A 14,739-nucleotide genomic window follows, 5' to 3' on the forward strand; every position below is an offset into this window, starting at 1 on the left:
TGTGCCACCGTGTCCGCCTTGCGTTACTCATTGCGCAATGGGAAGGGAGCCAAGTTTTATGCGGTGCTGCGTCGGCAGAGCTGGGAGGTCGCGCAAAGCATTTATGCGCAATACCAGCTCATGTTTCGGTAAAGAACGCAGGCACTGAAGTATGCCGCCCTGGAGTGGAAAAGTGGCCACTGACGGGCTACTTTCTCAGTGATAACTAAAGGCGAAAGCAACACGCTGCGATGCAAGCTCTGTTCCCGTAGATGTCCGGTGGCTCGGTGTTTGCGGTCAATTAGCGTTCGTGTGCGTACTGGTGTTCATATTTGGCGAGATGGAGCACGAGCAACCCCGCTCAAGTCTAGCTGTTCAAAAACGAATTAAATGGGTTCACATGATCAACATGCAGGCGGTTTTGAGGAATGTTACTTGTTTAAATTAAAGGGATATCACAAAATGAATTATTGCTTATAAAAATAGCTGTAATTAGGGTTTAAAGAGCTTCAAAGTCAAATTTTATTTTGGTAAAAAAAGGTACGAGCAAGTTATTATACAGGCGAGTGTCCCAGAGTGTGGCGACTGTAATGGGACCCTCGATGAGAAACGTGAAACGCGAATTTATAAAACAAATAAACATGACCACACCTAGCCAAGAAAAAAAGTCCAGATAATAAGAGACAGCTTTCACAACCAGTAAACGCTGAATTAAACAAAATGACATAAATAAACAAAACAGGAAACAATATTAAAACGCACCATACAACAATACAGAATAAAGGCATACAAGAACAAACAATATTGCTGACAAACACAGAATGCAAGTGCGATTTTCTATGTTAATAACAACAAAACTCTGAGGCGTTTTTTTTTTAAAGATTGTTATAGATGATGATGACTTTACGATGAGAGGGAAGCCATTTCACAATGAAATTGCACAAAGCAAGAAGTTTTATTGCCGTAATTAGTATGCACGGTAGGTAGTAAAAAGTTGTTATTAGCTGCAAACCTGGGGAAATTTTTTGTCATTAAGCTAACAAGATCGATGGTATCGTATGAAATGTAACAGTGAAGTAGCTTGTAAAAAATATGCCTAAGTTGTAGTTCTTACCTTACCTGGAATCCCACAAATGAATTTGTGTTTGTAAAGAGACTATCGTATTTGCACGATTCTGACGCGCAGTAGAATTCGACTCCGTGAATGCACAAAAACAACTTGGCGCCGATACTACCGCGCGCACGAAATAATTCTCTTAACAGACGCCTCAAATTGAACTAAACACTTAATTGAACATAAGTCGGCACACGCTGTGGGCAGCCACAACCCTTCCGTGAAGCCTTGCGCTTAAAAATGTGGTCCCTTTGTTTTCGTCAATCGCGAACACATGTAGGACTCCAGGACGCCTTATGCACGGGACGCTGCCTGGTTGGTTCCCTTCCGTTTCCAGCAAGATGATTACTTTGCGTTTAAAGGAAACCTCCATCACTCGTTGAGCCGCTTCGTTTCTGTTTAGAATTGTAGGTTCCGGTTTTGAGGTTTTTGAGTTTTGAGTCCGATTGCAACGCGCTGGTATTCTTAAACGCCTATTTTCATTTAAAAAATGTGCGCGTTAGAATCGTGTAAATACGCTAATCGCTATCTGCAACGAATGATAGGCACACGATGCCTTCAGACGCTTAATAAAGGAAAGCGGCGACCTGTCTCATCATATACAGTTCTCAGCTCTTCCTTGACATCGCATCTCCGTCCACTTTCTTTTACATCCAGACGCGTGGCCGGGTTTAACTGGTCAAGCGATCTTTCATGGCCTACTCAACCCGTTGAAGAGTGGAGACAACGGACCACCTCTGTGAGGGGAGGAAGACACGCTGCGAGGACGACTGGTAAGAATTTTCCGGGGTTGACTGTGTGCCGTTTTTGAAATAAATCAAACAGCACGAACAAACGGTACGAAGGACTAGACAACACGAAAGACACACGCGGACGCACTGTGTGCCTGTGCTCTTTTCCATTCATTTCAACTCGCAACTCAGCGCGGACACCGGCGTGGCTTCATATGTTGAACCTTATCTCCGTGCCCAACGTCGGGTGTAACAGGTGACGTCGGGCATTTTTTTTTTAAGTGCATGGGCTCGTCTTGTCGTTGTAGCGCACTATAACGGTCGATGTCAAGCGACTGCCGGAATCAGGCGGCGCGCAGCGAGATAACGGACCCAAGTAGAGCCTGGTGTACCGTCGTCAGGGGGTCACGCCGAGGCTTCGACAACCACTCGGTTTGAATAGTCATAACCGTTCGAACCTCGTGAACCGTCGCCGCTTGTCATACATCTCACCGTTGTTTAGCCCAAAGAAAACTACTGGTACATTTCAGGAAATATCTATGTATATAATCAGCATCCCCTCGTTCATTTAGTTAGGAACGCTCGTTTGGTTGGTTTCTACGATAGTAAGCGAAAAAAGCGGCCGCGCAAGAACAAAAATGGCGCGTTCGAAATGCCGCAGAAAGGCTCCAGCCACGGCCGGGCTGGAGGAGCGGCGGCCGCGCTCGCCTTGCACTGTCCCTTTTGAAAACGTCCCTTTTGGGTCCCTTTCATCGTGACGTACTTCCGGTTAAGCAATGGGCGTTGGCAGTAGATTTGCCGCGCTTGCGTTACGTCACTTCCGGTTGTTTGCTTTCAGCCAATCAGGGCTCGCCAAAAGGGACACTTTTGAAAGGACGCAAAAGGGACAAAACTCGAGAATACCGCCCCTGGTAAATTTGCCAGAAGACTTTTCTGATTGGCTTTCAGTTTTGGTCACGTGCTTCCCGTTGACAAAGCGGTTGTGTGTGCTTTCGTCATTTTGACGTTTCATGATGTTTACTGTCAACAGGTCTAAATTTTGCCTTATTTCTCTCTACGTGAAGTGCAAAATTCTCGGCCGGCAATGAAAAACTCGACTAAATGCCCCGGACATGGCAACGTAAGCCTGTCTTTGCTATTCAACAACAATACTGCTTGTAATACACGCCCTCTCTGTGATTGGCTGAGAAGGCGTGACGTAATTTAAATAGTTGGGGGGAACGATCACGTCACGCATTGGCAACTTCCAGCCTGCGTAAAAGTGACGTAATATTACGTAACCGCTTGAAAATGGCGGCTGCTTTTGCCGCGAAAAAGGTCAAAAAAACTCCCGCGCCTTCCCGCGAGGGGAACACGAGTAAATGCAGAGCATTGGGGCCTCAGTACTGGTTGAAGGCAGTGTTGCTTCCATCGCTTCTTCCGTGATGCTGGAGTAGCAGACACGAGTAAACGTGGGAGCGAGCGTCAACCAAGGAAGGAAGGAGCAACGCAGTGACTGAAGGACTGAAGCACGAGCGTCCGCTAGCCGCTTTATATTTGCAGCGCGCGCAGTAGAGGGAGAGGTGTACGGGGGGAGAGCGCGCGCCCTTCCACGCGCCACCGCGCTGCTATCACGCACCTGTTACGCAGAGACCGCGACGGAGCGAACGGGCTGACTACGACGCATGCGCGCACCTGCTGCGGACGCGGAGCTGTGGACGCCGTCCGACGCAGGAACAGGCGAGGCTAAGAAATGCTCTGCATTTATAAAAAGTTCCCCGACCTTCGGCGCCGCGAAATGTCGGCGAATTTGCAGCAGGCGCAGTTTCGCATGATGCGCGGCTTAATGCATGTTTTCCGGAACAAATAATAGTTTCGACTGTTTCTAAGTCAGCGATCACGGAGCATACAAATAACGTGCAGTATTTTGCTTTTATGTTTGGCAATAAAATAAAAATTATTTGTTTCGCGTAACCGCAACATAAGAGGGCAGTACAAGTCTCTCCATGACAAAAAGAACCCAACGCATGGCATTTGTCCACGCTCCTTCTAGTAGGCTGCTGGGTCACATGATCGAACTCAAGGAAAAAATAACAAAGAAAAGTGACTCTTTTTCTCATTACTGTGAAGTCGAGCTTGACGAATGAGTGAGTCGGCGACGTCGCTGCGCTCCGCGGTTATCAGGCGTAGCGCTTTGCTGCTCTTATGTGTCATACAAGCGATGGTCGCACCCGTCTTTTTCTGTGATCACGCCATAAACTTCTAACATAGCAGCCGACGATGGCGTGGCGGCGGTTGCGGCCGGCTAAGGTGATAACGCAACAAAGCTTGCATTGAAGCAGAGAGCCCAACTATGTCACTAAAAGCGATTGAAAGAAATAAATAGATACGGTAAAAATTGTGTGATGTTCTTTAGCTCGACATCCGCCTTTCGCTCGCTTTTTGATCAACGTTACTCGATCGCCTTGTGGTGTTGACGCCAATTTTGACCCGCAGAAATGTGTTTCTCTTGCCAGCCTCAGCTACCGTCTTAATTTTTGTAATACACTCCAAGTGTTTTTGTATCTTTTATGCGCAATATTTGATACCTTGGTTGTGATCTTTATGAGTGAGCGTCAATTTACACTGCATGTCGTCAGAGCTATGCGTGCATCACGTCACTGATTGCTTACGTTGTGCGTACGCAAAAAAAAAAACATGGCGAATTGCCTGGGAATTTGTACAGTCGAGAATAAAGCCCCAGTATACGAAAATAAAGCAAGCACAACTCCCGCTGGCGCAGTTTCAGGCAGGGGGTGCGCGAGCACTGTGAAGGCGGGAAATTTGAATTGCATATTCAGCAAGAGAAGAGAGGAGTGAGACAGGGCGGCGACGAGCGTGATGGGTGGTAGCAGTGAGCGGATAACGGCGCCACCACCCATTATGGCGAATCACTGCTCTGCACTTCCGACAACTTTCACATGGAGTGGAACGGCTTTACTTTTTTGGGCTGCTGAGAGCATGCGACGGAGTGGTCAGCTTTGTTTAAAAAAAAACTTCCAAGGAGAGCCGCTCCGCACGCCTCTTTGGACGATGTCATTTTCTCTAAAGGCACGAGGAGAGACTTTTTACGCCTGATCCTCTGGTTTTTGAGGGACACAAGCCTCAGTGACTCCTGGTGATTTCCTGCACCAAGCGGTATAAAAAGGCGCTCGTTAGGGGAGCGATTGCCAACATACCACGCAAGGCTGAGAGCGCCCGTTAATCACCACCATCACCACGCACCAGAGTCCTGCTGAGTCGTGTTTTCTATTCATATCGCCGTAGTTAGTGCTCGAAAATTATTCGCAAATTTAAGGGCGATACAATTCCTGTCATTCGCTATTGCTGATATTGACCAAGTTTAATGCATTTACTCGTGGACATGGCGGTATGCCTATCGAAATTACAACTGGTGCAGAGGTGGAGGGGGAAGATGCGAACATGAAGACAAACTGTCTAATGCCACAAAAACAATGCATTGTAGCTATAAAACAACTTAATTTGAAAAGGGCTTTCGTGCTTGAATACTTGCGATGTCACAAGTCGTCGAAACCTCCTTGAATCTCCAAATTAAGCTGCTTAATCAGTTTTCTCTCTCTCTCTCTCTCTCTCTCTCTCTCTCTCTCTCTCTCTCTCTCTCTCTCTCTCTCTCTCTCTCTCTCTCTCTCTCTCCCTCTCTCTCTCTCTCTCTCTCTCTTTCGTGACTCTGAGATGTAAATTCTGGATGACTAAATCTCATCGATTTCACCTGGGGCCGAATTCTCTAAAATGACGGGGCGTCGCTTTGAAACGACGGGGTAGCGCCATGCAAATGCATGTGTTCTGGGGTTGGGGCCGTCGGTTTGCATGCAGTGGGAGCTGCAGAAAAGAACTGTGGCAAGGGCGCGAAGCGACGCCCACTGCCCCCCATCGTTTCACTTGTCGCTTCGCGCCCTTGCCACACTGCTTTTCTGCAGCTCCCACTGCATGCAAACCGACGGCCCCAACCCCAGAACACATGCATTTGCATGGCGCTACCCCGTCGTTTCAAAGCGACGCCCGTTTTTTAGAGAATTTGGCCCCTGGACTCTGCTATATTTTGGCGTTCCAGTATGCCCATCAGGGATAGCGAAATTTAAAGCGGGCTACATTCTGGGCATCGATGAAAATGTCGCGCAAAGTTCCAAGGGGTCGTTCATAACGGAGCCTCGCATGGTTCTTTTTAATTCAAAGTAAGCATTGCGTTGGTTACAACCAAAATGATTTTAGAAAAGCGAGGCGAAGCAGAGGCGATCTAACGATAAAAGAAGCAAAAGAAAACACGTCACGCGCTACCCCGGATGTGGTCACGTGATCGAAAGCACCTCCGCCGCGGCTACCCGCGGCTTCGTCGGCATGCATGCGTTCGGTCATGGCATACTCCATGGGTTCTGGAGTCTGCACCAGTGGCTGGAGTTTCGTATAACCACCACGCCTTTTGTTGCAAAGCGTTCGAGTCGCGCGCGTGTTGGTAACGAATAGATGTGCACCGCGTGCCGTGCGCAGAAAATAGTACCCATCTTGTCGCGCGTTTAGCGGGAGCTTTCAGCGCAGTAAGGAAAAACAGCCGGAAGAGAAAGCGCCAAGAAGGAGATTGAAATATGAATGCTACGCACTATATGTCAATTCCCCGGACAATAGGAAGTTTCCACTCCGTCGCTCTTTATATATGTTTTCCCGAAATACTCAAGACGAATCCCACTCAAGCAGTAATTTGCGCGGCAAGCTGATATTGCGAAAGCTTGTAATGCTTGCCGCTTGCTGGCTGCAAGAGACTGCGTCTTAGGTCTTTCTGATGAGGCTGCTGGGCGTCGGAAAGGCGCATTTGTTGTGACTGCGCAGTCATCCTCCTTATCGCGCTCGTGTTCCGGGAACCATTCCGGCTTGACACTTTTCTTTTTCTATAGGCCTCCTGCGCTGGAGTTTCGGCGACATGCCGCGCCCCTAGCGGCCGACACCTCTGGGTAGTACAAAAGCAGACGACCCTCGTCGCCCTCCATGTGTTTTCAATTACAAGCCAGAGTGAAAGTTGGTTGTGGCGCTTTGTGGCGTGTTTAAATGACTGCATACTGTATGAAATAGCCCTTAAAGTAGCTGCAGAGGCTAAACAAAATAATATCCGCTAAAAGAAGCCGATTTGTCGGCTTTTTTTTTTGAGCGAGCTGTCGCGGTGGTCGCGGCGTGGGACAGTACCGCCAGGTCGGGTGGTTTAACAGTTTGACGACAGTTACAGTTTTTTTTTTTCTTCTTGCGTGCGGTCGACGAAGGAAAGTTCACGAGTAGCATAAACACGGAACGCTGCTCATCTTACATCCCGAGGTAACTGGGAAAATTTGCTTCATCGGGAGCATGCAAGCGAACGCAAGAATTGCGCAGCCGACTCAGCTGACACTGCTGGCCTGGCACCGCCTTTGAAACGAGTGGAAATTTTGTTTCGCATTTTCGCAAACTAAATGATTCTTGCGCAACGTTTTACGCCGCACGATTTACGAACGGCAGGGTACATCTATACTAGCGAGTAGGTGGGGCAATAGCGCCAATTAAATAAGCGCTATTAAAGGACGCAAAACACGCACCAAATCACACGCCCGCTGCCTGCAGAGATGTGTACGTCTATCACATCACATAACACAGCATAACGTAACACAGCCGCATACTCGGCGCGGGGCCCCGAATATTTATATACGATCATCACTGACTGTGTTGGTTTTCTAGTGCAGGGGTTGTCGAAACTGAACGCCGACACGACAGTTTTGACTTCAAATGGAGTTAGACAGCAAGACAAGAACAGAGAATTGGCATCCTCCAATTGAATTACCCCCCCCCCCCCCCCCCCCATCTTCACACTTCGCCAGATTATTGTGAAATATTATTAGAATTCGCTGACTTTTTTCTCTTTGCATTCAAAGCCCACCTCCTCCTCCCTGCCCCCCCCCCCCCCCCCCCCCCCCCCCTTGCCCTGATTTGCCGTCCAGCCCTCCGCAGTGTCTGTCGGCTGCATGGAACTCGGCTGTTGCTGACCCTCATTCTAGGCTATTAAGTGCGAAGTGGGAATGTATTCCGCAAGAGCATAGCATAATTAACTAAAGTGAGAGCAAACAAGGAAAGCGAGCGGCCTCTTAGTTCGCGCGCCCACTTTGTTTTACGGCTACTAATTTCGGAATCGCAAAACAGACGTCACGCTTCTGACGGTCGCGGCATTTTGTCACTGAGACACGCAACAAAACGGCCAGCTAACGCTGCACCATGTATTCGTAACGGCTACGCAAACGATCACTGTTTAATGAAAGTGCACGCATATTGTGCAAGTACGCAAAAGAGCGGCGCACCGCAGCAGGCGAGCCTGCGGTCCGCCGGACTCGCTGGCTTTTTAAAGCGCGATCATCGCCGATTGCGTCACTCTTCTTTTTTGATCGGCTGTTTTTGAGAAGTCTTTGTCACCTAGAGTATTAGTTTAAACTAGACATTTTACTTAAAATTTCACTTCGTACGACCATCGATCGGTGAACCTGCGAGTAGCAGACGCCGTCACGGTCCCGGCACTTTCTTCGGCGCTGTAAACGTGTTTAGCGCTGCAAAGCTTTTCCCCCTAATGTCAAGTTGATCGCTGAAATATATCGGACACGTCCGGGGTGAGCTGGTGACCACGTCGCAAAATAATAGAGATCGTCGAGCTCATTTTGCTTCTGTCAACACGGGATCCTATGGGACCCACGGAGCTTTGTACTACCCGGAAGTACTGCCCGGAAGCCGCTTGCGCAGCGCCCCCTGGGCAGCGCAGGAGGCCTATTGCCCCGCGGCACCCACGATCGGCATCCACTATATATGTTGCCTGGTACTCCCGGTCCGGCTTGCTGCGTCTCGCTCCTGCATTTTCGTTTCAGCTGAGATTCCCATCTCTCGTTGCGGTTGTGTTAACTTCAAATGTTCTGGGCTAGCTCAGAATTTCGATGTGGCGGCGGCGGTGTTGCGAGTGTGTTGCTTCCGCGACACACGCAGCGGAAAAATGGTGAGTGAAACGAATGTAGAGAGAAGGAGATTGATATTCTGCAAAGTTCTGGAGCGGAGCATTCCGGAAGGCTGCTGCCTTTCAGGAAGGGCGTCAGACAAGGAGGCACCAGCTCACCAATATCGTTTAGAGCGGAGATTTAGGACTTCTAAGTGGGAGAAGTAGGGATACAGTAAATGAGCAATATTTGAGCCACCTGAATTTTATGGATGACAGATTTGTCCAGTGAATCAGGAGATGATCTGCAAGAGAAATGGATCAGAAGCTGTACCCAGGAAGCTCTGTCGTATAGGGTTAAATATAGAAAAATCGAAAGTATAATTTAAAGAGACTCCGAAACAGTCTCCTCTTCATTTTAGGTAATGGAGTACCAGAAGAGGTGGGTGAATATGACTGTCTTGGACAAGTTGTCAGTGCTAATCAGAGCCACGAGAAGGAAATTCGGCATAGAATTAGTATGGGCTGGGGTGCATTCGGCAAGCACTGCGAAGTAATTATGAACAGCAGGCTACCTCTGTCACTAAAAAAGTGATGCAATCAATGCGTACTACGGGTTATGACACCTTGGGCAGAAACTTGGGGAGTGAAGTACTAAACGGCTCTAAGGAAAATTTCAGTCGTCCCAAAAAGCCCTGGAAAGAAGGATGATAACTTAGAAACAAGAAACGAGCGTCTTGTATTAGGGAGCGAACTCGCATGAAAGACACTGGCTCAAATGAAGAAAAAAAGCAAAGGGGGGGGGGGGGGGGGGGGGGGTCGGTCCAGGGACGTAATGCAGATAAATGACTACCGGTTGTCCGTCAGGCTAACAGCATGGATACCGAGATACGAGACTAGAAGATAGGGGAAGACAGATAACTCGATGCAGGGTTAAGAAGAAAATGCGAGAAGAAAATGCGGGACGAAGAATGGAATCGGAAATCGCAGGATAGGAGCTGGTGGAGGCCAGCGTCCTGCGGTAGATATAAGTACATAGGCTGATAATGATGCGGCTAAAACGCGATTCGAGAACGTTCGTATCTACCACATGTTTGGCAACCATCCCAAATACGAAGGCGTGCTTAACTTGTTCGCAGTCTGCGGGAGTACAAAGCTGTCGAAGGGCCTAGACGTCTGCATGTTCCTCGCTTCCGGCCTCCTGTGTCGTCGCCCTAATGTTACCTTTGGAGAATAAAATATATATATATATATATATATATATATATATATATATATATATATATATATATATATTTCATAGAAACCGATTTTCCATAGAAATCGGTTTTTTTTACAAAACCCTTCCGAAATTCGTTTTTTTTTCGGGTTAAATCTACAGATGTACTAATGAATGCCCTAAGTTTATTTTATCAGTAGGTATCACGAGCTTTTTAACTCCAACTTGTTAAAATTGGTGTTTGTTTGAAGCTGGTTATCGGGGAGACATCAGAGTTTTCTAGCAAATAATACTCTCCTAAATGTGGAGTTTGTTTGGAAATGGATCAGTAATGATGTCAGTAAAGAGCATTGATAACTGCTAAGAAATGAAACACTTTATCCACAAAAAAAAAAGCTGACCATCGATGTTTTACACATCCTTCCTTGTTTGCGTATACATTATCATCTGCATGCGCAATATGTCGGTCTCCATTCGAGACCTGTACAATTGTTCAACGTATACATCTCAGTTGGGATGAAGTTCCCTCGGCATCACAGCTTCCATTAGCTGGGCACAACGATGTCAGCGCAGCATTTGCCAGCGTAAGGTAACCAGCGGTAGAGGCATGCCAATACTTAATTAGTTCGAAAGCTGCCTTTGTGGGTCTTGTTTCCAGCAACTATCGGTTGAGAACGGCGGACCGTCAGCCCGCAATTGTGCAGATCGCTACTTTGGAAAAGGCCCATTAGAGGATAAATTGGGTTTAACCCGGTTTTCTTGAAACATGTCCGGGGTGTAAAAAAAAAAGAGTAAAATCGGGTTTAAAACGAACAACCCTATTTATATTCCATGTCCTTTTTTGTACCCACTACCACCAATGTCGCCGAGATAAGCATTCGCCAAATAATGGGTTCTGCCTCATTTATCTTTTCCTTTGTTTTAAGGCAGATTTCCTCGCAGATAACAATGCAAATTTATGGCGCGGAAAGTTTTCAGACATGGTGTAATTGTAGGAGAGCCCCTTTTTTTTTCTTTTCAATGAGAATGTGTGCCGCTCTGTGACCACCACCTCTTTATTGCTGAAGCCGAGCAGCTGATGTAGGCCGGGGGCCCGGGAGCGGACGCTTTCCAGGGAACTTGGGTCGGTGAAACCAAGTCTAATCTTACTAGTCGATAAGGCTCTCCGGTGGTTTCACGTCGATTGCAGACAAAGGCCACGCGCTTGAATGGCGTGATCGATTAGGCGCGTGAAATTGATAGGTCGGCAGCGGGGCGTTCGCCCGTCCTTGGCGAGTGATTAGATTGCGTTGGCTTATGGCGCTGCCTGAGCGACGGCAGTCGTGTGCAGAACCTGCCCCTTATCAGTTGCCACGGCTCGCTGCCTTCGAACGCCGCACTGCTCCGATTTGAAGAATCCTCCTTCGCAGGTACTGCACAGGTGAGGTCCGGCTACGTTTCCCCGGCTTGTTAGCCCAATTAACTTTCTCTGGAAGAAAAAAGAAAAGCCACGCGAAATTGTGATAGCGGTTTTGTTTTCTTGGCTCTCTACTCTGATTGCAAAATTTGGTCACGGATAGAAAGGTATATTATCAAATCAAATTGGTCTCGATTAAGACCGTGTTTCGAGCCTTTTTGGGCCGTTCAGTCGGACGTCAGTAATGCACAAGGTCGCTGCTCTAATTCTACTTTTGTTGAAGCGTACGTACTGCGCGAAATGCGACTTTAGTGGCAGAAGTTCACTCAGGATGAGCGCTGCCTCAAAATGCGCCCAACTTGCAGCAGCGCAGCACTTTCGCTTTCCAGAATGAGCGCTGTTCGGTGAGCAAAAGTAAATTAAGTTGCCCAGGAAACACAACTGTGGATGCAGCCATATATTGCACACCATGCCCGACGGCAAGGAAACCGGCTTAAGTATGTGCGCAAATGGTTCGCATTTGACATTTCCAGACCAACGACAGGGGAAGGCAGATCTGGGTCGAAATTCTGAGTTGTGTCTGCTTCGGAACGCCTGTTCCAACTGATGACGTACTTCCCGTTGCCGGGCCTTTCCTTTACCTGCCTACTCTTGCCTGTTTTGCGTCACATCCGGGTCGCCTGCCTTCAGCCAATCAGAGCTCTCTCGCACTTGCTGCGATTACAAGGAAGTTGCTAGGAGCCGGGCAAAATGTACGCGTCACTGTCGGCTCCGTTGCCATGTCCACGCTTGCTTATCTACAGGTGGGTGCCCCCGCGCGCACTCGCTGTTCCGGCAGCCCCAGGGCGAGGCGATTCTTCCGCCGGTGGTTCGGTTCGCGCTGTCACGCCGGGCCTTCAGTCATTCCTCGGTGGCCACATTATACCCCACACAGTATATGAAATACGTGTAAATGTATAATATATTTTAAAAAATGTACATGTATTTAAAAAATCACCGGCCATTTTCTCTGGCGTGTGCCTCACTCGTTTTGACGTTGCGTCCCGTGCGATTAACGACGACGATGATCTCCTCGTGGTCGCAGACGTTGGAAGCAACGACTCTCTTTACACGCCCGTTGTGTTGTCGCTTGGGGCCACATCCCTGGGATTCTGTCGTAGAGGTGTGGCTGTAGCCATTAACGCGTACGTATCCGAGACAAGCCGCCTACCCTGTGAGCTTTTATTTTTGAATATACCTTTTCCTGTTCAAAAAGATCATTTTAAAGCGAAGCTTTCTACCTCTACCAGCCAACGGTTCTTTCGCGGTGGGCGGGACAATAAACTCCCAACTCACGGGGCACACTGTAGATGCGCGGCGAATTTACCCAGCGTTCCCCGCGCGGAGGTGCCTGCTCGCCGGGCGGTACGGCTTTGTCGTCTGCTTTAGCGACGGTTCTTTTGGGCCTGTTTTGGCGCAGCTTCGCGTCCATTGCGCGCTTCCTTCGCACGGCTTGATTTTTGTTCGACAGCACCTCCTGGGTAACCCGGACCCGACGGAATTAAGTGGTCGTACGGCAAAGATTCGTCAAGGATTGGTTTGCAGGGTGGGAAAACAAAATGTAGAGACCACTTGCAGACATCTGGCCGCTAGACAAACGCTACCTTTTGCGCACTACTTGCCAGGAATGGAACTCAGTTTTTTTTTAAATTGGTGAATACCAATTCGGTTGTGGTTTAACAAGTATTAAAAAAGGCGAAAGGAGCAACTGGTTCTGATTAATAGCAATTATAAAAGTTCACCCAGCTTTCTCGCAATTCTCAAACTTACTAAACTAGCTAGTTTTAATCTGCATAAATGGGAATCACTAAGCTCACATGCCGAATTGTTTCCGTGTCTGCGCTTGCGTCGCGCGGTGGTGTAGCCCCGAGCAAGCACATCAAGATGGCTAAGTTCCGCTATCTCCCCCTTCGAAAGACGCTCCTCCACGTTTTCTTTTCTGCCGACTCACGGCTACAGCGGCGGCGTCTGCCACTCTAGCCCGGCCGTGGCCGACGCTGCTGCTGTGTAACGGCTGGCAGGATCTCTGGTTTCACTCTTTGTAGAACTACGTGTGTGAATCCAAGTGACGTCGCATGGGCAATTGTTGTGGGTGTCGTTTGAAGCTTTGCTATCCAATCACTTTCACAGCGCCAATTTTTTTCGCGTCCAACCTCTACTTTCAAATTTTTTTTACCAATTCTCTGTTGTGATTATGCGCTCTTCTTCATTCAAATGCCTAAGCTTCTAAGTTGCAGTGTTTTGTAGCGGGGCGCATTGGCCCTCTTTACTCCCGATTCCTGGCCAATCTCCCACGTGGGTATGTGACATGCCACGAGGAATTTCTGGCCAAGCAGGTATATACCACAAATGTCCTTCCGACTTTGGAGTTTGCTGCAGGGACCCGTGTTGCACAGCGTGACATTTTTGTGCGACGCTTCTCGTCGGTCGTTTCTGCTCAGCTTGCGCTCGCGTCTGCCCATCGCAAGCTGTGGTGCAGTCAGGCCCACGAACCTCCTGGTTTTGACGGCAATATGTCACGTGGGGGCTCTGTGCAGCGAAGTGTTTGGAAACACGCTGCCGGGGTGTCGTGTTGTTGCTGTTCTAAACGTCGTAATTTTAGTAGCATTCATAGTACGCGCTATGGACTTGTCGTAGTCTCCACATAGCGCACATGACTCAGCCTGTATGAGCGCCCGCATGCTGCGAGTTCTAATTTTGAGAAATCGTACCTCTTTTCGCCACCAGCTCCGTTCATCCTCCCTACTTTGTGGTTCACGATCACGGTTGTACCCCGCCGCGGTGGCTCAGTGGCTTAGGCGTTGCGCTGCTGAGCACGAGATCGCGGCAGTTCGATTTCCGGCCGCGGCGGCCGTTTTTTCTGATGGAGGCGAAAAGCAAAAACGCCCGTGTGTACGAGATTTCGGCGCACGTTAAAGATCCCCAGGTGGTGAAAAGTAATCCGGAGCCCTCCACTACGGCGCGCCTCATCGCCTGCGCTGCGTCGGTGCGCTAAACCCTACAATCATCAACGATCACGGTTGTACGGTGACGGTATGGATGGCGCCATCGGTGCCGTTCCGTAAAATATGCTGTTGGGCTAGTTGGTGCATATTGCTTCAAGAAAACGAGCGCTACAAACAAGGACAGAAAAGCGCGTCTGTCTCGTCGTTCTTCGTTTTTTTCTATCCTCGTTTGTAGCGCTCGTTTTCTTGGAGCCGTAGAACGTAGGGCCTCCAGCAGCTAGCTCTCACTGTAGAACGTTTCTTACTATCAGTGGCTGATTCACCTGTCACATTTGGTTGCATCTTAGCCAGG

At 48.6% G+C, this 14,739-nt stretch overlaps 1 protein-coding gene across 6 annotated transcripts in view; it reads left to right on the top strand.

The window, feature by feature from the left end:
- LOC144155492 (oxidative stress-induced growth inhibitor 2-like) overlaps nt 1–14,739 on the top strand; it is a 102,208-nt gene that overhangs the window by 53,943 nt on the left and 33,526 nt on the right. For 3 of the 6 annotated variants that reach the window (XM_077686971.1, XM_077686972.1, XM_077686973.1), the window contains exon 2: nt 1,751–1,866. The exons of 1 other annotated variant lie outside the window; for it this stretch is intronic. Coding sequence is in view for 1 of the 5 variants with exons in the window: in XM_077686970.1 (XP_077543096.1) it covers nt 8,849–8,851 (3 nt within the window). In the remaining 4 variants the exon portion in view is untranslated. Of the gene's footprint in view, nt 1–1,750; nt 1,867–8,759; nt 8,852–11,331; nt 11,428–14,739 lie in introns of those variants that run through there. 2 more of the 6 variants (XM_077686970.1, XM_077686977.1) reach the window with 2 other exon arrangements.

This window comes from Haemaphysalis longicornis, unplaced genomic scaffold (assembly GCF_048455015.1).
Source record: "Haemaphysalis longicornis isolate Haplotype H1 unplaced genomic scaffold, Haemaphysalis longicornis Haplotype H1 scaffold_1, whole genome shotgun sequence".
Classification (NCBI taxonomy): domain Eukaryota; kingdom Metazoa; phylum Arthropoda; class Arachnida; order Ixodida; family Ixodidae; genus Haemaphysalis; species Haemaphysalis longicornis.